The sequence below is a fragment of the Conger conger genome, chromosome 4 (assembly GCF_963514075.1).
Source record: "Conger conger chromosome 4, fConCon1.1, whole genome shotgun sequence".
In the NCBI taxonomy this organism is placed as follows: domain Eukaryota; kingdom Metazoa; phylum Chordata; class Actinopteri; order Anguilliformes; family Congridae; genus Conger; species Conger conger.
The window spans coordinates 29,028,988-29,054,386 of record NC_083763.1 but is presented as its reverse complement, the minus strand read 5'-3'; the positions used below and the strand labels follow the sequence as shown (position 1 = coordinate 29,054,386).

The following is a 25,399-nucleotide window of genomic DNA, read 5'->3' as shown; positions in this document are numbered from 1 at the left end:
CTATACAGTACTGTGCAAAAGTTTTAGGCAGGTGCAAAAAAATGCTGTAAAGTAAGAATGCTTTCAAAAATAGAAATGTTAATAGTTTATTTTTATCAATTAACAAAGTGCAAAGAGAGTGAACATGGCTTCAGTACCTGAAAAAAATCTACGCATGAAAACTTTTGCCTGTATCAGCTATAGTTTCTTACAGTCTATCAATGGCTTGCAACAGGGTATCTGTTTCTTTACCAGGCAAGCGCCAGTCCTGGCAACTACGTATCCTTGAAGCGGCAACCCTATATCATGCCCTGAGCTAAATTGTTGAGTTCGGAAATTAAATCAAGTTAAATGTAATTCAATGTAAATAATGACAGGACATATCTGGACAGCTTTCTAGCTTTTGTCTCTGAGAGCCATCTGCATTTGGTGACTATTGAGTTCCATAATACCTTTAGTCACTCTTTAGCTAATGATAAAGGCAAAGAAAAAACACCACCTGCCAGCTATTTAAGAGACACAATCAATAAACCAAACTCAAATAAACATGTTTTTTTTTTAGAAAAATACGACTTCTCAGGGTTGCCTATGACAGGTGCACCACCAGTTCTCCTTTACCCTTTCCCTCATCTCACTCAGAAAGTTGCGCTCCCTCTCTTTCTGCCCATGTCCTCTCAATCTCTTTAAGCTCCTCATCCGTATATTCAGGTTGAAATGTGTAACCAGTCAGTTGAAAAATGAGTCATCACTGCCACTCAAATTTTTTTAACCACGGTTTACAGCCAGAGGGAGGACCAACCTAGAGGCTAAATTGATCTGTGCTTAAATCTGCATATGCAGACCTCAATTTATCAATTTGCCAATTTAGTTATCACATTTTTTTTTTCATTTCAATACATTTACTCTGTTTCAATGCTTCTCATTTACAATCCTTTTCAAAATGAATGGCTCCCCTAAAGAATTTTGTGACTAAAATCAAAACAAATTGGCAAAATAATTAAATTTACCTCAGTCTAAAGGAACTATATTGTGTCATTCTATCACTTCCTGTGGAATTGGATACCACCTAACCCTAACAAGCCCTGTCAACCATCAGCATGGGAAAAGCCAAAGGACTGTCAATTCAGAAGAGAGATGGTAATTGACCATCACAAGTCAGGTAATGGGTATAAACAAATACATAAACGACTAAACATGGTACTTAGCACGGTAAGAACAATAATAAAAAGATGTAAAACACATGGAATGGTTGCAAGCTTTCCAGGAAAAGGAAGCAAGTTTGCATTATCTCCATGGATGGTAAGGAAGATAGCGGAGGCCATAAGTAACCCGAAGATCGCAGTTTAAGAATTGCAGAGATTGGATGTGTCTAGGGGTCACCAAGTAAAAACACAAACATAACAAACACAAAAATCCCTCCAAATGTGTTCTGTAACCTTATTACAAATTATAGGAAAAGGCTCATGACTGTCATTTTTGCCAGGGGTGTTTGCACAAAGTATTAAACAAGGGAAGGCAATAATTGTGGAACCAGTTTTTTGGGGAAATATTTTTTAATTCAAAAATAATGAGACTGGCGTGATTCCATTGAATCATTAATAAAGTACACTGCTTTACACATGTTGGAAAATAAAGCTCATGTCAATAAATATCTTTTTTTTTTTACAGCATTTTTTCTGCATATTTATCACGGGTGCCAATAATTCTAGAGCCCACTGTACTTATATTAGAATATAGAGCATTCTTTTTTTTTAATGTAGACTAGATAAACCATTCCTGGTGGGGAAAATACATTCGAATAACCCAGTACTGCCCTTAAATAACCCTTGAATAAACACACATTAAATGTATCTGATCTGACTTGCAGAACATATGTCCAGGACCCGCCATAAGGATCTGAGAGAGGACCAGTGTGTGTGTGTGTGTGTGTGTGTGTGTGTGTGTGTGTGTGGGTTTGCCTGCTACTTTTTTCTCTGTGTGATGGTGACAAGGTGACATATAGGACGGTGTGCATTTACATTTCCTGCAGAGCTCCAACAGAAGTCAACATGCCATCTAGTGGCCGTGTAAGATTACAGACAGTTTCTAATGTAGCACAGACATTCCTTATTTATTATGTATTAAAACAGCACCAGGCTCAACCCTACTGAAATTCAGCCAGATGATATGGACATACCATCAAAATGGCTATAATGTTACCTGCCAATCATCAGAGCAAAAATCAACCAAATGCATCAGTTGACAGCTGAAGATATTAAATACAATGAGCTTCCTTCTCAGTTTTCCACAAAAAAATGGCAAGTCCATATCACCCACACAAATATAGACTTTATTAGGTATTTATTAGACTTAATTTTTTGACTTTGCTGTAGCCTATCCACTTAGAGGTTTGATGTGGTGTGTTCAAAGACGCTCTTCTGCATACCACTATTGTAATGTGTGGTTATTTACGTTACTGTCAGCTTTGACCAGTCTGGCCATTCTCCTCGGACTGTTCTCATTAACAAAGCATTTCTCCCGGCAGAAATTCTGCTCACTGGATGTTTGTTTTTTGCACCATTCTCTGCAAACTCTAAAGACTTTGAATCCCAGGAAATCAGCAGTTTCTAGATTACATTTATTCCCAATTCCGATGGTTGAACATTAACTGAAGCTCCAAACCCATATTTGCATGATGTGTGTGCATTATACTGCTGCCACACGATTGGCTGATTAGATAATTGCATGAATAAGTAGTGTCGTGTCTAGGAAACGACAGAGTCCAAATCTTCAATTTGTCGAAAAACATCTTCGCGAGGGAAAAGACGACACCAGGCAGAAAGATCTTCAGGAAAATCAGACTCTCCAGAACTGAACCCCGACTGGCAGTTGTACACCCATTTTATACACAGTTACTCCACCTACAACTCCTCCTCAAACCTCATTCTGGCAAATCACCCACACTTTTCTTATCGTAACTCCTCCCAACGCTCCTCCCACAACGTCATTGTGGCAAATTGCCAACGGTCCTTATGCTCTGCCAACTCTGTACAAAGTTCAGGGCATTCTGCCAACTACGTGTCCTCACTTCACCCCGCACCTGCTCTTGGCAAACTACCAGACCTCATAAAGTTCTGGATGCCCTCCCTCTAACACATCATCCATACACGTCACTCTGTATCTTTCGCTTTTATAAGACAAACTAAGCAGCAGTAATCATTGAAAATATACAGACAAACTAAACATTTCATTAATATTCACTTCTAATATACTTTTCTAATATACAGACATACTAAACATTTGATTAATTATTCTCTTCTAAGGGAATAAAATGTACGTAGCATTCTTTGCTCTCATTTCAACAGTTTTCACTGTGGTTTCTTGCGTTTTCATAAGCTCAGCTATAATTAATGTTCTAGGTCAAATAGATACACTCCTGGCATAAAACATCGAGAGTCCCGGAGAAATCAGCAGTACAGTCATATCCTGCTCTGCCCGTGTCCTTGACAGTTTGGTCTACACAGTTCAAGACGGGGCCCCCCCCCTGCCAGCTGGCTGGGCTCACTGTGTAATCCTAGCACAATTTAGCAGTTAATCAGTTTGAAACTATACAGGGTACATATCATATTTTAATACAGATATATTGATAAACTTTTAGCACACATCGTCGAGAGTTTTGGAGGAACCAGCCTGCTCACTAAGGTGGAGTCTGATTTTGACTTGTGATTGGTTATCATACTTTTAGGAGGGAGATCTTTCGTTCTGTGAATTTTCCCCTACATTAGGTGTACAGGTGTTCCTAATAAAGTGCTTAGTGAGTGTATATTTACTGGATTCATAAAAGAAGTTAACAAACCTAATAAACTTTGCAGAATGATTCCTGTATCATGGTTTCCACTTGCTCCGCCAGTATACTGATATCAGCCGGGCACACTAGATGAGGCCTGTTCCCACTTTCCCTCAGGCACTTCAGCAGGGCATTGTGCGCAAGTGGCCTGGATCCGAATGATGTGAGGCGGTCAAGCTGATCCAGGGGAGTCCCTGTGGGGCCCTGCAGCTCAAGGGCCTTGAGAACTGCCGGCGCAAACTTGCCATGATGCGCAGTGGAGGAGATGACAACCGGACACGTCCTGTCCTGGAGCCGATCCGCCACCACCTTGGCAACGGCTGTGTGTGGGTCCAGTATGTAGCCTGTGCTCAAGTGCACCTCACGGATGGCCGCCATGCACTCAACTTCAGAACACCAACCTGCCAGGATGTCATGCTGTATCCTCTCAAGCAAAGCACCCGGCACTTTGAAATACTGCTTTTTCTCCAAGCTAGAGAACAGGTCACGAACGAGCTGGCTGTCCCGTCCTGAGACATGAAATAGTAACCTTTCAAGATTGGAGGATTTTAGGATGTCTATGGCAGGAGAGTGGGAGGCCACAAGCGGCCTGCCTCGGAGATCGTACTCTCCAGTGGCAATGAAGTCTGCCACAACGTTGTTGCGGTTTGAAGCACAAATTAATTTCCTTATGGGGATTCCCATCTGCTTTGCATACATGGCGGACATGGCATTACCAAAGTTCCCGGTGGGGATGCACACGTCAACAGGGTCCCCGAACTGAACCACACCGTCGCTAACCAGGTCCAGGTAGGCCGAGGAGTGGTACACAACCTGTGGTAGCAGGCGAGCCCAGTTGATTGAGTTGGCAGTGCTCAGCATGGTGGCATACTCTACTGCCAAGTGTCCAGTCAGACCAGACTCACCAAACATCTGCCTGATAGCTCTCTGGCAGAAATCAAAGTCAGAGGCCACGCCGACAGCTCGTGCATTGCCCTCTCCAAAACTGGTCATCTGCCGCTTCTGAATCTCGCTCACTCCATCCTCAGGAAAGAACACTAGCACGCCAACTCGCTGCCTGTCCGCATCACTAAGGCTGCTGAAGCCGTTCAGGACTGCGCTTCCTGTGTCCCCAGATGTGGCTACAAGAATCAAGTAGTTACACATCTGTGGGAGGCAGTGGGCAAAGAGCTGTGGCATCAGCTGCAATGCCAGATCTTTGAAGGAGGCTGTGGGGCCATGGAAGAGCTCCTGCACATATTGGTTGCTGATTAGGTGCCTGACTGGTGCAATGGATGGAGAGACAAAGTTTTCTCCATATGCTTTGTGTACCATCCTGTATAGCTGGGCAGCAGGTACGTCCAAAGGGTGTATGCATTTCTCCAACAGGGTGGCAGCCCTTTCTGGATATGACATGCCTAGCATCCTCAGCCAATTGCAAGCGTCCAGCTTGGGGAACCCTCTATTAGGCACATATAGCCCTCCATCAGGTGCTAGCCCTTCAATGACGACGTCGCTGAAGTACTTGGCATCACTGGCTGATTCAGTCCCTTTCGAAAGGCAGCCTCTGGTTGAGACAAAGGTTTCAGATTCTGAATCCTGGTACCTCCTTAGAGCCTGAAGTACTTTTTCTGCCACCTCATCAGCGGTGTCTCCAGACCCGCAAAGCACCCTTGTATCAAACCACTGATTGTAAAAGTGCTGCCTAAAACGCAAAATGTCCCTCATGGAGACATCCGGACCTTGGCCGACGATCCTGTTCACTTTCATTGTGGACAGCCTCCGCATGATGTCCTCTGTGTCCACATCCAGATAGACCACCACACCACAGCTCTTCAACTGCTGCATAGTTCCCGAGTGCAGTGGGTTAGACCCAGTCAATGAGACAACACTGCCAACAGCAGAGAAGTCAGACAAAGCCTTGCCCTCCTCCTCAAGGAACCGTTCACTGCCCAACTCTGACAGCTTTTCAGCCACTGGCATCTTCCATTTCACCTCAAGAATGTCATCATCAACGTCTATAACTGGGAGACCCAATCTACAGCCGACTATTCTCCCTACCGTTGTTTTTCCGGCCCCTGGTGGCCCCATGAGAAAGAGGTTTTGCTTTTCTGTGTAGGAACTCTGTGAAGACAATCGTGCAAATAAAGAAAATGAGAAAGAGTTGAATCTTGGATGTAAGGGCCTTGGATATAAAGGCTTTGGAGTGGTCAGACTTCCCCATCTCCAAACCGCTTTCACCATGCTGTAGTAGGACTGGGCAACCATTCTGCAGAAACTTCTTCAATCAACAATCAAAATAATTCTGAAAGACAAGAGATAAACAAATTAAAATAAAGCTTACTGTATGCATCCCAGCTTATGAGATGAAAAGCGAACTGTTAGGGAAGTATCTACATTTTGTAAACTTTAGACTGCAGATACATACATATAATAATTTGACCTAAGCTTGCTTTCCTCGGTGTACAAACATGTGTGACAGATGAGTCCAAAGTAATTCAACTATTAACTATTTTGCACTATTTTGACAAAGAGGTTATCACTCATTCTTTTCATCTTTTTTATTTTACTTGCTATTGTTTATACTCCTAGGTCCACCCATCGGGCGAGGCTATGAAAGTTACAGACATGGCAGATGGGAAGAGGTGGAGCCGTTATGCCTTCCAAAAAAATACTTCTGCAAAGGATGTGCTGATGTTTCCTTAGTCAAAGGAAAGACTGGGAGTGTGTTCTATTATTGGGGAAAAGCATACTTCTTCACTCCACTACCACCCTCCTCCACTTTGTGCCCCGGAAACCAATCTTACGAGTCGCATTATTGAAGTAGACGAAAACGGCTATGACTTTCATCCAATACCACTGGTTAGTTTCTCATTCTAAAAATGTGCTAACTCTGAAACGTTGAATGTTGTTGACTTAGAATTTATCTAGAAGAATTATCGTTGTTGTCTGTTCCACCGTACTCGTACAAGAGTACTAGAAATTCTATTATTTACATGTTGTATAGGCTTTCTCGAATACAATGAGCCCAAGTACAACCGTCTCTGACCAGCATTTGTAACGTAGTTACATGCGTTACCCCCATCCGTGTGTCAGAAAATTCTGAATAAATTCAGCTCATCAAAGGACCGACTATGGGCATGTTATTGAAGTGACAACTAAAAATCATTTTAGCTAATGACATTACATTTCAAATGGTGTATCATTTATTGGGCTTGCATAAAACATCACACAATTCTTTCACATGTAACCAAAGCATTTTCAATATGCACGCAGAGGCTGTTACGCTTCAGCAAAAACAGTCCTTGAGATTTTATGCCAAAAAAGGTTGACATTTCCAACAAAAATATTATTTTGAGACGCCAAAATCTAAATAGATGCCTAAATCTAAATTCCTTTGGAGGAATCTCTCGTCTGAGTGAATATTTCTGAGAAAGACAGTGAAAACACCATTGACAACACAATGGATGACATTTTCAGTGATGTGACCCCATTTTATATGAGTGGGTATGGAAATACATTCTCAAAATATTGTATTATTATTCAGTTTGCTTATAAATAAGGAGCCAGCCTGCTTTTGAATAATCAATAGCATGTGAAATTATGGAATGTGTTTGACTTGTTGATGGGGGTTGGTATTTGACAAAAATTTAATCAATAAACCTCAATAAATATATTAGTATACAAGATGCTAATATATGATTTATTGTACTTATTTTTTATGATATTCTCCACCTGTTGCTGTCTGAGGACAGCTGCAAGGAGAGGGAGTTTGGGACAGACAGCTAGGGGAGGGTGACAGGTGAGGGGAAGTGCTCGATAAAGTTTCAGGATAAAAGTGTTGTACAGTTAAGTAAGCAAAATGCTGTATTTTACACTGCATAAGAACCACAATATCATTTAGTTACCATGTGTCCTTGTTTGGAGTAATTCTGACTCAAGGGTTACCTTTCAGAAGAGACCAGGATTATGGCTGTAGTCAAAAGGGTTCAAGAATAGTAACCATTTTATTTTGGGTATGCCATTTTTAAGCTTTTGTCAAGAAAAGAGGCAATAATTAAGGGGTTAAACCTAAAAAATCAAATGTGGGCTAAAGTAAGTTCAATTCTCCGTTTTTAATCCCCCCCCCCCCTCCTACTCCTCAAGATGCGCTCATGAATTATTCCTGAACTGGCCTGGATCCGACCCAAAATATGTCCTGTTCCATTTGAAAGTGAACTGATTCACTCCTTTCTTCTTCACTCATGGAACATTGCATTATCGTATCTTCATTTCCTCCTCCTAGTGTGCATTTTATACCCATGACATTTTAGATCAGGGCTTTTGTTCCATCTATGTTGATAACAAGAGTTTGCTGGATGATTAGAAGTCTTGAGCATGACTTTTCTGAATGGTGGAATGCCTCCTACACGCAGTCACCTGCATTCATTAGACCTGATTAATTCAAACTAAGTAAAAGGAATTAAATCATATAATATAATAATATAATATTATTTTGACGTCTATTTTTCCCTTGATTGTTATATTCTAAATTACTTTGCTTAATTGCCTCGTTTACTATTGTTTGTGAGCGAACTTTGCGTAATTTGTTGTTCTTAGTTTATATGAAACTTTTTTTTGGTAATTATTTGTGCTGCTGCCTGTCTTGGCCAGGTCTCTCTTTTCAGAGACTTTTAATCACAATGGGATATTCTTGGTTAAATAAAGGTTAATAAATAAATAAATAAATAAATATCCAATCAAAAGGGTAACAACGGGTCAATTACGATATTTGTTGAGATCTTCTAGTGTTTAAGTTCAGGCTCACGTAAAGACGACTTCTACAAAACAAGGAATGATTGCGCTGTAATTTTGCTAGGATGATGTTTTTCCTCTGCTAATCAATCGTGTGCAAGGGTGGAAACTGAAAGCGTCTCTATCTGATTGCTAGGAAACGTAAATAAAACTAAATGAAAAAATATTTTGACAAATATTCGCTAGGAGACCGCTTTGAATTCCAAGGTTATCAAGCGGGAAACAAGGCAAGTTAAAACAAGAGAATCAACATATTTGTGCAGTTTTCAAGATGAATAGAATGCGCATTAATTTAAGTTCGCGTCAACGCAGTTATCACGAAGCTCAGGGCTTACAAGGAATGCTTTGATATTTTAGCAACAGCAACAGTTAGCAACAGTAACAGTGAATGACCCATGAAATCACATCGGAGTTGTTTCCACGTTCCTCTAAATAATACATTAATCTTTAGTCATTTCTGCCATTGAACCCCAATGTACTGGTATCAACATTACTAACTACTCACTTGTAACTTGAAAACCTTGCTGTTGCCCTTGAACTCGAAAACAAACTGCCTGCATGGGGTAAAATACGGAGGCGCAACGTGGACAATCATCATAGCGTAACATTATATCTCGTTTTGTCCAACGGGGTGTATGTAGCAAAGTGCATCATACGTCGAATTAATTCGTTTTCCATTAGTGTTGGCGCAATAGCTTTCTGATGCGCATCAAGATGTAGTGATATAATTATTTAATGCACAGACAGCTAAAACAGGGGCAGATAACGTTGTTTGCCTCCGTCGTGTGTCTGTGTGGATGTATCTGAAGGACTAGCTTAGTGACACTGACAGGATTTCGTTCATTCGTGGTTACCCTCGTTCCTAAGCAACCGTTTCACTGTGCAACTGTAAACAGAAACATCCCAGCAGCAAAGTGACGGTATTCACGCTTTTATTTTCTTTTCTTTGTAAACGAAACGAAATATGACAACTATATTTCCACCAGAAAGCATTTATAACCTAATTCCCCGGGATGAAGTTCGATTTGAAACACTACCGAGGTATGTTGCAATGCACGGGATGCATTATTAACTAGCTCTCAGTTCGTCAAGTTAACTTTAGGCTAACGTTAACGTTAGTTCTTAGAAGCGCAGTACTTTTAGTCAAATTAACTGTAATTTAGATTAGAGTTAACGATAAAACTGTCAGTTACTACTGTTGCTGTGGCAATAGAAAAGTTGCGCACAGCCAGGTGTAGTTGGAGACATGACATAGTCTAAAGTTATCCAGTGTAACTAAGTGAATAACTTAGCTAGTTAAGTTACCCAACGTGGACTATGGATAGTAATATTTTATTTCTATGGAGTTTCCTTTTTTGTTTGTTTACTTGTTTGAGTGAAATTGAATGTAATGTCAGCATTGACTTCTGTATGATTTAGGTTATTATTATTTATTGTTGCTGTTTAAAAGAGAGATATTTAATCTTTAATGCTTTTTATTATCTTCTTCATTTACCTTATTTGAATATTAAGATATACATCAAAGTTTAGAGACCAAGTAAAGCAGGAAACAAAAAGTGGCAAGGCTGCGCACAGGACCATGGGCCCCATGAAGGTGGAGACAGCCGCCCCGGAGAAGTTTCTTCGCAAACATTCCAAAGAACCAAATCTTCCTGAAAGTAAGTCACAGGAGATATAGGTTACAGGTTGGATCTTTGAGAACTGGCCATAGACCAATTAAAGACAATGGGCCTCATTTATCAAATGTGAGCAAACAAATTTGACCGTCATTCGGAAATGTATTTACACAAATATTGTGGGATTTGGTGGTGTGGATGGTGCAGTGGGTAGCACTGCCGCCTCACAGCAAGGAGCTCCTGGGTTTGAATCCCGGTCAGCTGGGGCATCTCTGCGTGGAGTTTGCATGTTCTCCCTGTGCTGCATTGCCCATGGGTATGAGTGTGTGAGTGAATGGTGTGTGTGCCCTGCGATGGACTGGCGACCTGTCCAGGGTGTATTCCTGCCTTTCGCCCAATGTATGCTGGGATAGGCTCCAGCCCCCCTGCGACCCTGTTCAGCATAAGCGGGTAAGGATAATGAATTAATTAATGTGGGATTTATCAAAGTTTCTGATGTCAATTTTTTTGTATGATTCGAATGGAGTGCTCTCAGCTGTTCTTATTGTGTGCGGAAATGAAAGGACACGGTTGTTTTGTGCTTTTATTATTGCATTCATGAATTTTCTTTTTATTTAGACTGGCAAAAATGATTTTAATAAGGCAATTGGTTAATCGGGTAATCCTGATTAATTTATGCTTCATTTGAGTTGAATATAAATTCCGTAAAACACGTAAACAAATTTTGCTATGAATACATTTGTAGCGTTGGAAGCTAAGCGGAGAGCCAGGGGCGACCAAAGGTAGAACCTTTTTTAACTGACACGCGAACGTGTCAGTCACTAAATCCCAGGGAGAACCGAAATAGGGATACCCAGCTAGGAACAGGACTTCTCCCGGAACAATGGGAGGAAAGGAAATTAAACAAACCAAACTTAGAAATCGTAAACAGAGAAGTAGCTCAAAAACGGCTAGAGAACGTAAAACAACCCTTAAGTAACTAGGGCGAACCAATACTTTGGTACCGTGCCAAATAGCTGGGCACTGAGTGAAAACCAAAAGAAAATACAACCTAGCGAGAAAAGCTAGGCACGAAAATAAAAACCTCGAGGCGCAGCTCGGGACAAAAATGCAAACCAAAATACACACCGGGGACAACGTCCCTCTACCATCGACTCACACGAGTCCAAAAGAAAAACAAAACCCTTGAGGAAGGCGCCAGCACACACAACACTTCCAGCTGTACGCCTTCCTTACCTTTTAGATATTTCTCCTTTTTAGCAATGAGAGAATTATCTACCAGCACCGTACCTGACTCGTATAGGGTTAGAGTCTACCGGGCGCTTTACCGGCTTTGTGCCAAGGGCGAACGGTTGAACACAAAAGCACAGAAACTAGTCCCTGCTGGTCTTAAATACTCTCCCGGGAGGTAATTCCCCTGGCGTAAACGAGGAACAGGTGGAAACAATATCCTCGGCCAACTAGTGGCACCAGTGAGAATTACCTCCCACCATGACAACATTAGATTACATTTACATTTATTGCTTTATTAGAAGATTTGGCGCATGGCTTAGGCCACTTCGGAGAGAGTGCATCTTCAAAGACCGACATCTGATCTGATTCACATCTGATTCATCTGTGTGTGCACAAATCTGTAAAATGAATGATTTTGTTTTGTTTATTTTTTCCTTCTTTTGAATGAATAGAAAAGCCGTTCATATATATAGATCGGGATGGAAGAAGGAAGCCACCAGTACCTGCAAGGACCGAAATTCCAAAGATGGGAATTAATTCAGCAAAGGACTTTATAAGGGACAACACCATCAAAAACCTCCTTACAGCACCAATGCAACCACAGCCTATCTATGCTGACACAAAACATGGAGCTAAACAGCCATTGGAGTATTCTGGCCTTGTCCCAAAATATTTAAAGAAAAAGGTACATCCGCCTAATTTGTAATTCATTATGTACATCTCATTTTCCTGCGTTTTTCTTACTTATTCAGATACGGTACATTTCCAAAATCATTAACCTTGTTTTGTAATTTTTTACTAGTCCTATAAAGGTGTCAATATCTCAAAAACTATTTACTGCACACACATGGTTGGAGACTTAAATTAAAGAAGAGGCTTGTACCATTCATTACTTTGAGACAGAACTAATTTATATCAGTGTACTCAAAAGCTAACATGACCTAGCAATACGTTTGCGCAACAATAACAAATAGGTAGTTATCTTGAAAAATGGCTAATGGATTACAAAATAAATTTCAACATTAGTCAGAAAATAGTCGTAGCTTTGTAACCAGGTGGGATATTTGGTTCCATAAATATGTCTATCAAATTATTTGCAAAACAAACTTATATTTCTAGCAAACTGGAAATATGTGGGCCAGACGTGCAATTAAACTGTCTTTTATTGTGAGTCTGTGGTGAGGTGAAGGTTGTAAACAGTGAGCGTGGCGAGGGCGAGGCTGGAGTTTTATTGCCCTGTTTTGCCATTAGCTAACTCTGAAAATGAAAATTTTGATTAATGTGTGCTGTCCCTGATAAAATGTAATTTAAATAAATAAATAAGAGGCTGATAAGCATATAAACTGCTGTTCTTGCTAGCAGAGAGTTTTTTTTAACAATCTGGCATTGCCGTTTTGCGGTTTTATTACGTTGCAGTTATTTGTATGTTATAAATATGAACGTAACAATAATTTGAGATGTCAATGACTCAATGAGATGAATGAAGCAAAGTGGGTAGGGTTAAAGAAAGTGATGCGTGTGATGAGCTTGTTCCTGTTTTGTTTAGTGCTTACAAAACTTACGTGCTTCTGTAACAGTATTACCAAGGATGTATAAACCAGACCAGTTTATTTCATCTGGAGGTATAAAATATGAAATGTATTAAATATGGAAATAAACTATAATATTTTTGTGAGAGCCTTCTTTGGAAACACACAAAAACATCTTGGAGTTTAGCTTTTTAGATCACCTCACACGACTCCTGCCCCAAATTTTGTACAAAACTCAGAAGATATTCTGGTGTATAAACACAGCACAGAGTTTGCAGCTGACATAAATTCAGCATCGCAGGCAAACTTTGGTTTGGTCGACCCAGGAAGTAAGAAGTGAAAGTTGGTTCATATTCTGCATAGCAAGTGATGTTGAGTTGCCTCTAATCCCCACCACAGGACTACGGGCAGATACCTGAGTATCTTCTGCAGCGTAAAGTGGAGGAGGGAAAAGCCCAGGAGGAGTATGACGAATACGTCAAAGAGCGTCTGAGACAGGGAGCCATGAAGCAGCTCTCAGACGATGAACGTCTGTCCACCCTTCAGGTAAAGGTTATAAGAGCGTAGTATGCGTGTGACTGGGAGAGAGAAGGCACACACGCCCAAGACTGTAGTTTGCCTTGAGGATAAGGCACACAGCAGTTCCCCCTAAGTTGTAGAACATTGGCAAGAAGAAGTGAGTAAGAATAACTATCCATGTTCTTCTTGTGTATAACGGGCCTTGGCGTAACTGTTTCTGTCCTTTCTGTGAAGTAAGACATTAGAAATAAAAATACAAATAAATAAAAATGAAGAGTATTCTGAAAATGGTAAAGGCAAAGAGGTCGATTTTTACGATGAACCTTATTGTTATTTGCATACAAAATTGTTCACGGTAATTTAGTTTTGCCCATCTTGGCACCTAACCAAACATTTGTACAAGGACTGTGCACCTGCATATCGTCTTCCTGGTATAACCAGCAGAGAACGCTGATAACATAAATATGGTTGATTATTGATTTCCTTTAAACCATGAATATCTCTTTTAAATTCCTAGATCTAATGGAATAAAGATTGTCTGGTTAAAAAAAAAGTTAAAAGCAATTGAATCTTGTCATGTGATTCTAGGGGCTCAAGAGGAACTGGGAGGAGTTGCACCACCAATACCAGGCTCTGTCCATCGTCACGGATACAGGCCCCAAGAAGTGCATTAAGGAGAAGCTGGAGACACAGATGAAGCAGCTGGAGAAAGACATTGACCTCATTGAGAGACACAAAACCATCTACATTGCAAACAACTGAGAAACTGTATTATTGAACAGTTGCTCTTCAGTTACTACGTACTACATGCTACATGCAGTTATACATACTTCCTCTGAATTGTGATAAATTGTGCAGTCACTCCACTGTGATTTTACAGTGTGGAGAATAAAATATACAAGTAAATATATCGCAAGTAGTCTTGCTAACCAGTAACCAGTCTTCATTGTATCTCAGTACTGAGACAATTTCTCTCTCTCTCTCTCTCTTTGTCAAGAGAGGCATATTTTCATGAAGCGTTTCATCGACTAAGCGATTAAAATATTTTCACCCAGTTTTCATAGTGCAGTACATTTGTCATTTCACCTCACATTTATACCCCGAATGTAGCTATTGAACTAGTATTAATATTAATTTCATCAAGTTCACATTTCAGCCTCACTCACCTCTTGTGACATCCCCAGAAACGCAGTTTTAACTTTGTCATTTAACTACATATTAAGTTAGCATATTTAGCTAACTGAATATGCAGTATAGCATAAATCATAGTAATAACTTTAATAACAATTTGATTAATTAGGCAACACAAGTATGTATGGCATTGACAGCCTTGTCATTATGCAACAATCAAGCACAGACTAAAGGCACGATATAGGTTACGATGGTCAATGTGACGACTCATAGCCATTTAGGCTAGATAAATAAAAAGAAATGCCACTCGGAGTGATATGAAAATTCTAAGCTCAGACAGTCCGTTACCATTAGTAGTGGTTATTATATGTCAATACCGTATAATGCCTGAAGTGACCAATCAGAATTGAGCATTCACCAGTTGTGTGATAATTGCATGCACTGTATCATGGAAGTTATTATGAAGTTGGTAAAGATACCAATAAAGTTGAATGTTCTCTTATTCGGAGATCGACAACTGTTTGTCACCAAATGGAAGCACTAGTGTTGGGATTTATGAAACATTTATTTTGCGTGCTATAATCACAGACACGTTTGTGATTAATTGAATTGACCGAGTCTTATTTGTAGCAGTCAGATGGCCCAGAAAAGACCTGTTCATGGTCAAACATGGTCATTTGGGGCTACTGGTGTATGGTTGAGCTCCACATCGAATCTATTCCAGGCCCAACTGAGGCCGATTGCTGGGTATTGGCAGGTTCTGTCAGCTAGGGGGTCTACGTTTCATCTCTCTGTGGTGAACCCACGTGTCACACAGGCGGGTGTGGACTGCATGCTGTAGACTGCATGCGAGTCGCATATGTCTTCCTCCGACGCAGCCTTGTGCAAGCTCAGCTGTGGGCTGTGGTGTGAAAAGAAGCAGCCGGTGGCACCGTGTGTTTCGGAGGAGAGCCGCGATATCTTCACTCTCCTGAATCAGAAATGCAGATAGTGCATGAACAGAGTTAGGGTGGGAAATATGACATCCGGTGCGTTTGTTTTTCTGCAATCAGGAAATGTATGCCTGAGACAATCTTTTTTTTTTTTGCAACAATGCACATTTCTGATACAATGTTGACACTTTCAAACTTTCAAGTCTTTTTCTTTCTTTTTTTTTGGGGGGGGGGGGGGATACCATTTTTTCGAGATTGTGCTCCAAGTCATTTAGTCATCAAGCCGGAAACTTAGTATAATTTAATCAGCATGCATATCAGCATGCATTTCATTACAGTTTCTTTCTGCCCCCTTCAGTCAAAAGAGCTGTCTGTTGTAATTTGTCTTGTGACATCCCATGGTTTTCATTATTTCGTTTCAGCCATTTTTAGAAAATGACAACAAAAAGAAAACTCAAATGGGCTGATTCACTTCCTCTGTGACAATAAAAAAAGTTGGAGTTACCAAAGAAAGTGCCTTTGGATTTATAAAACACTGCACGATTATATGCCGATTAATGCCAGTTCTCCATCAAGAGTGACATATCACACCTTCACAGTTCATGCATATGTAATTTCCTATTTACATATGTATTCCCAGTCTGTACGTGTAAAACATGAAGAGGATTGTATAAATTAGGTCAATTATTCAGGCATCTGTGCTACTTACCAAAATAATTCTGTCAAATAAATCAGGTGGTAATTCAATGCAATGTTAGTTGGTTGCTGCAAGGATTGCCAGACCTTTCATTGCTTAGTTACTACTACAGTACACACTCAGTGACCACTTTATTAGACTTTTTAATGCAAATATCTGATCAGCCAATCATGTGGCAGCAGCACAATGCATAAAAACATGCAGAGATGGTCAATGGGTTCAGTTGTGACCATGGAATGATTAGTGTTTGCCATGCAGCGTGGTTTGAGTATCTCAGAAACTCCCGGGATTTTCACACATAACAGTCTGTAGTGTTGACACAGAATGGTGCGAAAATGAGGTCAGAGAACAGAGAACAGACAGGTTCAAGCTGACAGGAAGTTAACAGTAACTCAAATAACCACACGTTACACCGATAGACTGTAGAAAAATATGGACCAATATGCCTGTTACGTCACCCACTGACGATGCATGGGCTCGTGAAAAGCGTTTTGAAGCCCAGGAAGTGAGGTTTACCAGTCCCGCCATATTGATGCGACACCTCCACTAAGCATGTGAGAGAGAGTGACGTAACCTTTATATTTTACTTTACATTGAAAACGGGTCTGAATGACCTAGCTGTTACAACAAATTTGATCCGGGCTGCAAAAATGATCCGGGTGATGTATCTAACATTCTAAATCAGTTGCACTGGCCTCTGTGACGTAGTTAATGTTGGATCATTTTTGCAGCCCACATCATATTTGTGGTGCTAGTGAGCACCGTCTCTCAGTGCTCTCAGCATGACCAGGAAATGAGCTTCAAAAAATAAGATTTTGGGTAGATTTTGAGATACTGTATGCTAGCATCCATTTTTTTTAGCTTCCTGGGGATACTAGGTATTTGGCCTACCAATATGTTTTGGTCCTTGCTGGAGCTCATGTTTACATTAATCTTTCACTGATATGCATTTCAACAGAAGCATCCTTCTTCTGATGTCAAAGCCATCACTAGAGTGTCTTGCCAAAACGCTCCTTTTGGTCTCATTTGACCATTGCACGTGGTTCAATACTGAACTTCGATTGGAACTGGGTGCTATGATAGGGTGAGACCAAAACCTTTTCTTTGTTTGGCTAGGCATACTTCTACTGCAGATCTTCTCGCTAATCATATGAAATAGAAAGATAGCAATAGCACTTATGCCTTAAATGTTATATTACTTGACAGATAAATGTTATTTCGGGCGGGTATTTTCATTTCTTTATTTAAATTGACATAAACAAGTTTTAATAAAAAGACAATAAGTACACAGTGTTCGCACTTATAAATAGGTTCAATCAGGGCTGGACTGGCTATATAGTCTACATGCCCGCGGGCATGTGGGCCGGTCTAGTTTTGGGCCGGTTTGGGCCGGTATGATTTATTTATTTATTTAAAATAATAATAATAATAATAATAATAATAAATAAAAAAACATTTTTAATGTTTTTGTTATCGAGCGCCCCCCAAAAAATGGACAGCGGCCCATTGGCTCATTTTCTATACTGACAATGGGCCGGCCCAATCACATGCTTAAGCCCAACCCTTCCCGTCTGGTAGGCTCAACCCTGACCCCTCCTCCCTGTTGTCAAGTTGTTGTCAGTTGAGAAATGGATCGAAATGGATCGAAAGCGCAAAGGAGGTGCCCAGAAAATTAGAGACAAGAAAGTCCAAAAGTTGGCAGAGGATGCCTCAAAATGTAGAAAGATTACACAAATGTTCTCTGGAACTGCTGCTAGTAGCAGTAACAGTAGCAGTAATGTTAACGTTAACGTTGTCAGCAGCAACGCGAGTCGGACAGTGACACAGACTCAGAGTCAGTTGTGACAGTGGAGGATATAGCTAGCACTAAAGAGGTAAGCTAAGCAGTCACTCGGTCAGTCAGTCACTCGGTCTCACTAAGCAACGTTGCGTTAGCATAATTTTTTGGGCTAGGTCTTATGAATGTTAGCACAGAATGGCTAATGCTATTGCTAACTCTAGATGAGCCTAGTCCAACAACAGCGCGAGCGCGCTGATTTTGACAGACCGTTTGAGCGCTCTTTTCAAACCGGTCCCTTCACAGATTTATTTAGTACAGTATCGTACGTTAACGCAGGGGGGTTTCAGGAACAATATTATGTGCTGTTATTATTAACTATTGTTGACGTGATCGAGGGCTTCGCCTTCTCGGTGAAGAAGCCCTTTGAAACAAGTGTGATATAGGGGCTATATCTATATAAATAAACAAATTGAACTTGAGAAAGCATAGATTGAATTTCAAGATCAAAACATGTCTTGTTGTTGAACCAGGTTGAGCTGCCCTCCCCAGAAAACGAGACTGTCACTGTCAGGGAGAGAGAGATAAGCCAGGAACAGGAAAGAGAGAGCAAGCAGGACCTCAACTACTTCGCCCATCCTGAACCTTCCATGTTAGATCATTTTTTAGATTACCACCCGCAGCAGAAAACCAAAAATCAAGCGGCGCAAAAGTTTTTCACCTGTAAAGATGGCACCTGTAGGAAGTGGCTCACGTATTGCGAGGAACAGCATACGTTGTTTTGTTTTGTATGTATGACATTTTCAAAGAGCATTGACCCCAGCAAATTTATTACTGGAATGTCAGAATGGAGACACGCACAACAGTATGTAGAGGCGCACGAAAAGAGTAATGCACACCGAAAGTGTGCTGAAGCTTATTTCCTAAGATGCAAAAACGTAGAGCAAGTTTGCCGGCAGTCAGATGTCTGCTCATAGGCAGCAAGTAAGAAAGAAACGCCAGGTTTTGGAGCTTGTAGTGGATGTGGTGAAAGTGATTGGGAAGAGGGGCTTGAGCTACAGGCATGTGGAGAATGAGGCAGCATACAATTGGGACGACTGTACCCTAGATCATGGAAACTTCTTGGAGCTGATCCTTGTAATAGGAAAGTATGTAAGCCTCAAAGAGCATCTTGATGAGTGCATGAAGAAGAGCAAAGAATTGCATGCATCCAGTGGAACAAAAGGTAGAGGGTCTCTCATCACCTTACTGTCCAAGACCACTGTAAACTCAGTGATAGACAGTATTGGCCATCTCATTCAGGAGACCATCGCAAGTGTGTGTGTGTGTGTGTGTGTGTGTGTGCGCGTAGGTGTGTGCGTGCGTGCGTGTCTGTCTGTCTGTCGTCTTTTTCTCTCCTTCCTACAGGCTACATTGTCTGCTATTTACAGACAGAGTTCATATTGTATTTGTTTTATGTTTTGTATGTATATTGTTTACTTAAAATTGTATTAAATAATTGAATTATTCCTATGACTTTGAGCAGAGCTTTTTCTTTAACAATTATTTAACAGTATGAGTATGGGTATTGTTTGCTCAGCAGCCATGTCTCATCACCTTGGAATAAGTCGACAGTGAGTGAGTACACTGGTCCACACTTGCATTGGTATACTTGATCTGTCCATGACACTGATGATTTGATGAATGGTAGATATCCAGCATATGCATATTGAACAGACTGCAAGGATGTTGTAGTGATGGGCGGTGTCCGACCGATTGTGGTGGGCCGGTCTGAGCCAAATAGCAGGGCCTATTTTTTGCCCCAGTCCAGCCCTGGGTTCAATTAACACTGAACGCCTGTTATTTTTCACTTTCCATTACTGTGGGTGCGTTTTTATATTCACTTTGAAAATGCCTTTTGATTTCAGTATGGGACGTCAAATCGTTCACGGCGTGTTGCATGTGGCGTGTTAACACGATAAAACTAACTTTATTCCATCATTAAGGTTCATCATGATATGATAAATATGTGTCAACACAGAGCAGGACGTCATTTATGACTCATTTTCAAACACCCGTTGCTACGAGATTGCAAGAATTTCTAAATAACATGCTCTGGTGCTGTGACAGCAATAGAAAGATCTCTCTTCCTCTGTTACATCACAGTACATTGGAATCTATAACGACCGCCGGCCATAATAACGCGTATTTTTAAAAAGCGCGTTCATCCCTGTGCGAATAGTAGTGCGTTCTCCCTGACAAAGCGAAAACATTAGACACATTTTGTTTTTAAATGCAAAGATTTTCGATGTTTAAAAGTTAGATTTCACTCGGCTAAAATTTACACTTTCGCTGGAAATAAGCAAGCAGTAAATCAAACATGGAACGGCAAGAGAGCGTGTATAACCTCATACCCAAGAATGAGGTTAAAGTGGAGAAACCACCAAGGTATGTTTGCTTTAAGCGTCTACTACATACATTTTTTCACATCAACAACTATTCTCTGACCTTTAAAAAAAATAGAATCTACTTTGATATTGATATTTTTAGTATTAAACTGATTATTATTGTAAGCATCAACGTCGACACTCTCAATCCAGATGTGTTAAAAACACAGAACAGAAAGTGTAAAAACATAACTTTGAAATATAAGGTATCTGTGTTCTGAGTAGTTTTGAGATACTGAGCTTCAAAGCGTTCACATCCTTTCACAGCAAAACTGAAATGCAGGGCAGTTCTTCATAGACCAAAATGACAGACACCCTAAAAGTGCTCTGAATGTCAAAATCCTATAAAATAACATAAACAACATATTTAGGACTCATTTTTGTCAAAAATGGAACCTTATAGACTTGTATTTAGAGTTGCAATCCACACGTAGAAAGTTTAATACAAAATGTGTTGAAAGTCCCATCCCATCTCTTGAATCGTAGTTTGTCATATTGATGCATCAGCCGCTAGTGTAACCATAACTGGATCCACCAATAACTATCTTATATTATCTTGATCGTATCTTGAATTGTGAAACGTTTCACTGGTGGCCATTTTAATGCACCTGCCCTCAAGTGTTTTAGAAAAAATAATAGTAATAATTTGAAATTTGACTATGCTATGTCAGAACAGAGAGAATGTGTGACTGGACAGCACAGAAACCAATACTTTTTGCCTGGTATCAATCTGCGAGATTAGAATGATAAAAATGTTCATGCCATGTGATTATTATAGGTGCTTCTTCGTACATTATGTTGTTCTTATGTATTGTCAATGCACTGCAACGTCCCTTTAACGCTTGACTGAATCGCACTCCAAATGTCCAGATACGTGTCAAAATTCAACGAGCGGGTTAAGCAGGAGAAGCAGATGAACAAGTCTTCACACAAGACCATGGGCCCACCAAAGGCAGTGATTCCCTCACCGGAGAAGTTCCTGCGCAAGTACTCCAAGGGACCTAAGCCGACTGGTACTGAGCCACGATCAGATACTGTATATTTGCCTTCATCGGCAACCCCTGAGAACTAACAGTTTCAGGATGACGAAGATTGCCCCTGAAAAGTATGATGAACGGGGACTTGTCCCAAATATTTGATTCTGACACTGGGCTCCAGTGTGTGGTAGTGATGTGCTCTGTTAACTAGTATTGAATATGGCCTTATTGTTCCTGATGAGGCGGCACGGATGGAGCAAGGAGGTCCTGGGTTCGAATCCCCGTCGGTCGGGGCCTCTCTGTGTGGAGTTTGCATGTTCTCCCCGTGTTCGCGTAGGTTTCCTCCGGGTACTCCGGTTTCCTCCGGGTACTCCGGTTTCCTCCCACAGTCCAAAGACATGCAGGTTAGGCTGATTGGAGAGTCTAAATTGCCTGTAGGTATGAGTGTGTGAGTGAATGGTGTGTGTGCCCTGCGATGGACTGGCGACCTGTCCAGGCCAATGTATGCTGGGATAGACTCCAGCCCCCCTGAAACCCTGTTCAAGATAAGCGGGTTAAGATAATGGATGGATGGATGTTCCTGACGAGCTGGTTGGTGCCTTGCATGGCAGCCAATCGCCTTTGGTGTGTGAGTGTCTGTGTGAATGGGTGAAAGAAAAGCATCAATTGTACAGCGCTTTGGATAAAGGTGCTCTATAAATACCAACATTTTACCATTTAAATGCAACGTTTTATTCTTTTCAAAGCAGCTTAAGAGTGACTCTGCAGTTGGGTCTGTGCCTGCAGTTTGCCTGCATGAGCTACACATGAAGGGCGCTCCTCTGCATACCTGGCTCAAATACTTTAGATTCATTTCTGTGCTTGACTTATCTTGCCTAGTGCTATTGAGCCAACCAAGAAGGCAGGGTTTGCACTTTCAGAGAGTATTTCATTGGTTCCAATGCACCGGACAAGCTCAGTAAAGCATAGAAAGTATTTGAATCCAAAACAATTACGTATTTGACCCAGGTCTCTTCCTCTGAAAGCAAAACTCAGCTGATGGGCAGAAGGATGAGTGCTGGCGCTGTAGAGGTGTTTGCCTGGCTAAAATTTGGGATTTCAGTGTAGTGAATACTGGGCACATCAATGCCAACTGCAGCCAGATGCTCAGGCGTAATTGTGGCATTGCCTATGAGGGAAGGTTCCAGAAAGCTGCATTTTACCTGTGGTATCCCATATGAACGAGACGACTGGCAAACCAGGTACCTGCTGTCTCCCTAAACAGTACTCCTCCTTCACAGCTCAGTCGACGGACTGTGGAGTGTAAAAAATGGCATGGCAGTGCATACTATTTTAGAAAAGGGTGCACTCCTTTGTCTGCCTGAATTGATTTAGGACAATGAGGGGCCTATGTATGTTCATGAGTTTTTTCTGTATTTATCTGAGAAATCCATCAGCTCATAGTTCAATATGCTAGGGAGCAATTTATTAGCCTGAATCTTTGAAACTTTTGGCTTATGAATCCAAAAAATGCACTTTCTCTGAGCCTGAATTGTTATGTTTTTGTTTTAATAGATAAGATGTCGACATTCAAGGAAGAAAACATAAAAAGGTTGGCGATATCGACCAGATGTGACAATACGTGGATGCGCACACAGTCAAAAAAGGACTATGTAAAGAGCAACGTTATGGACAACATCCTCTCACCACCAAGGAAACCACAGCCTTCTTATGCATTCACAAAGAATGGAGATAAACAGCTCCTGGAAAATTCGGGTCTTGTGCCGAAATATGTGAACAAAAAGGTCTGTGTGTGTGATTTCTTGCTTCTCCAAATGTCTTGTTTCTGAAACCCCATTTCCGTATTGAAATGTTTCTGGGGTTTTTTTATCTGTAGTTTCAAATGTATTTGTATGCATTACTTTGAAGATCATAAGAGTGATATTCTCCTAAGAGAAACTACATATAAGAAATTAGTGTTATTGTCCAGCAGATGGTGCTCTTTATGTTTTGTTGATTACTTGTGATATTAGGAATATTGCAGATGTAGTTTTTTTAAAATCCACAGTTAGTGTGGGTGGATTCTTAATATACATATGCTGTCAATTGTACTACCCTGCCTCTCCATTTGAACGACTATAAGACCAATTTATTCAGCAGAAAATACCTTGATTGGAGTCAAAAATACATTGAGAGGCACAAAACCTTTCATACTGTTCAGTTTTGTATGAAAAGTTTTTGACCATCATTCTCAGACTGTCAATCTTAGACTGTGGTGTTTGGCCTCTGTTTGATTTTAAAATTGTGCTTTCCACCACAGGACTACGGGCAGATACCTGAGTATCTAGAGCAGCGTAATGTGGAGGAGAGGAGAGCCCAGGAGGAGTATGACGAATACGTCAAAGAGCGTCTGAGACAGGGAGCCATGAAGCAGCTCTCAGACGAGGAGCGTCTGTCCACCCTTCAGGTAAAGGTTATAAGAGCGTGGGAACGTGTGTTTCTGCATGTGTCCGCATTCATACCTGTGCCAGTATACCGTACTACAAACAATAAAACCATAAATCATAAATAATTCAGGCTCCACGGCCCTATTGCATTACTCTGAGCCTACCTGCTGTGTTAGAAATAAAATGACGGTGCAGGTACATTTTTGTTCTTCTATGATCAAAGTTCCCAAATGTACACTGGAAGGACAGTAATGTTCTATCTGGGTACAAATTAGTACATTTTCCAGCAAAAAAGGTTCAAATTAGTTATATATTAGGCACTTAGAGTTTGTAAAGATCTCACTGTGTCTTCTTGTTGCGGTCGTCAGGGGCTGAAGAAGAATTTGGAGGAGATGCACTACCAGTTCCAGTGTCTGTCCATAGTGATTGACACAATCCCCAAGAGGAATTACAAGGAGAGGCTGGAGTTGCAGATGAAGCAGCTGGAGAGAGACATTGACCTGTTTGAGAGGCACAAAACCATCTACATCGCAAACAACTGAGGGGCAGCAGTCCTTCACTTTCAAACATCAGTTCAGCAATGTTTCCTATCAAATGATTTGAATTAACCCAGTTCTTGACAAATAAACTACAGCAAAGCATATTGCAAAGACTCTTTTTTTGTGAGCAATAGTTGCTGAAAGTCACTTTTGTGGTGAATGGTCTAGCCACAGAATGCCCTCCTACTGGTTTGGTGTTCGCATATTTAATGGTCTGATTTAGTTTTAACTTGTATTTAACACATTATTACATATTCCCCCTGTATATTCCTTCACTCCTGAATGTTTACATCTAATTGCAATGACAGTTTTGAAGTTTACGGTACAGCTGTCTGTTTATGGAAAACTAATTATGGGAGATCAACAATCAACTTAATGCTACACTTTAGAACAAAGACAGTCAGGATTGCATTTTATAACGCCTTTTCACTTTATAGCATCTTCTCAGAAGTTGCACCTTTTAGGTGAGGAGAGGCTCATCAACCACCAGCACACAGCAGCGCCTTGATACAAAGTGGCCATCCGTGTGTGAAGCAACACAAGGAAAGAATTTATGAAGCCAGTTATTTTGGCAGATGAAGAACGGGCTAGACCCTTCCATTAGTACTAAATCCCAAGCAGAGGCAGTTGGTAGGCCTACTTTATCTCAAATTCTTAGCTGGGGATCGGAATTTTCAATCATGACAGACCCCCTAACTACGGCTTCCAAGCACTTATCTTGCGCACATAGCAATGGAGAAGAATAGAGGGCCGTGTATTCCTAATTGCAGACAGTATGCATTTAATCACAGGGATCCAGAATTGTATGCAAACATCCAAAGAGGATTAGTTTCTTTTAAGCTAATAATTGATATTGGCTTATTGCTACAGATTCAAGCCGTATAGCCCAAGTAGATTTGGCCAGTTAAATGGCCACTAAAACCTGAATCTGCTTAATAACTTCAGCATGACACGAAAGTCATGTGTTCCCTCCAGGAGAGCTGTGTGTGTCGATTCGTATAGGCTCGCGCTGTCAATGG

The 25,399-nt window shown here is 40.8% G+C and overlaps 3 protein-coding genes across 3 annotated transcripts; 2 read left to right on the top strand and 1 right to left on the bottom strand.

Annotated features, from left to right (window-relative positions):
- Positions 1 to 968: 968 nt before the first annotated feature.
- Positions 969 to 9,145, bottom strand: LOC133127677 (threonine synthase-like 1). Its single transcript, XM_061240743.1, has 2 exons — positions 9,084 to 9,145; positions 969 to 6,089 (listed from the first exon to the last, which is right to left on the bottom strand). Exon 2 carries the CDS (start codon positions 6,050 to 6,052, stop codon positions 3,815 to 3,817), a length of 2,238 nt encoding a protein of 745 aa, XP_061096727.1. The 5' UTR covers positions 6,053 to 6,089; positions 9,084 to 9,145; the 3' UTR covers positions 969 to 3,814.
- Positions 9,146 to 9,481: 336 nt separating this feature from the next.
- On the top strand, positions 9,482 to 15,108 carry LOC133127678 (enkurin-like). Its single transcript, XM_061240744.1, has 5 exons — positions 9,482 to 9,619; positions 10,091 to 10,236; positions 11,880 to 12,112; positions 13,356 to 13,502; positions 14,064 to 15,108. Exons 1-5 carry the CDS (start codon positions 9,543 to 9,545, stop codon positions 14,235 to 14,237), a joined length of 777 nt encoding a protein of 258 aa, XP_061096728.1. The 5' UTR covers positions 9,482 to 9,542; the 3' UTR covers positions 14,238 to 15,108.
- A 5,200-nt stretch (positions 15,109 to 20,308) lies between these two features.
- On the top strand, positions 20,309 to 24,383 carry LOC133127703 (enkurin-like). The gene is made up of 5 exons (XM_061240782.1): positions 20,309 to 20,439; positions 21,309 to 21,451; positions 22,970 to 23,199; positions 23,715 to 23,861; positions 24,210 to 24,383. Exons 1-5 carry the CDS (start codon positions 20,372 to 20,374, stop codon positions 24,381 to 24,383), a joined length of 762 nt encoding a protein of 253 aa, XP_061096766.1. The 5' UTR covers positions 20,309 to 20,371.
- Positions 24,384 to 25,399: the final 1,016 nt, after the last annotated feature.

What these genes read in the sequence shown, in the direction of transcription:
- LOC133127703 (XM_061240782.1), top strand. Translation starts at nt 20,372, where the DNA reads ATGGAACGGCAAGAGAGCGTGTATAACCTCATACCCAAGAATGAGGTT. An exon ending in CGAAATATGTGAACAAAAAG is followed by an intron (nt 23,200 to 23,714) that starts GTCTGTGTGTGT and finishes TTTCCACCACAG; the next exon opens with GACTACGGGCAGATACCTGA. An exon ending in AGCGTCTGTCCACCCTTCAG is followed by an intron (nt 23,862 to 24,209) that starts GTAAAGGTTATA and finishes TGCGGTCGTCAG; the next exon opens with GGGCTGAAGAAGAATTTGGA.
- LOC133127677 (XM_061240743.1), bottom strand. Translation starts at nt 6,052, where the DNA reads ATGGTTGCCCAGTCCTACTACAGCATGGTGAAAGCGGTTTGGAGATGG.
- LOC133127678 (XM_061240744.1), top strand. Translation starts at nt 9,543, where the DNA reads ATGACAACTATATTTCCACCAGAAAGCATTTATAACCTAATTCCCCGG. An exon ending in AGAACCAAATCTTCCTGAAA is followed by an intron (nt 10,237 to 11,879) that starts GTAAGTCACAGG and finishes TTGAATGAATAG; the next exon opens with AAAAGCCGTTCATATATATA. An exon ending in CAAAATATTTAAAGAAAAAG is followed by an intron (nt 12,113 to 13,355) that starts GTACATCCGCCT and finishes TCCCCACCACAG; the next exon opens with GACTACGGGCAGATACCTGA.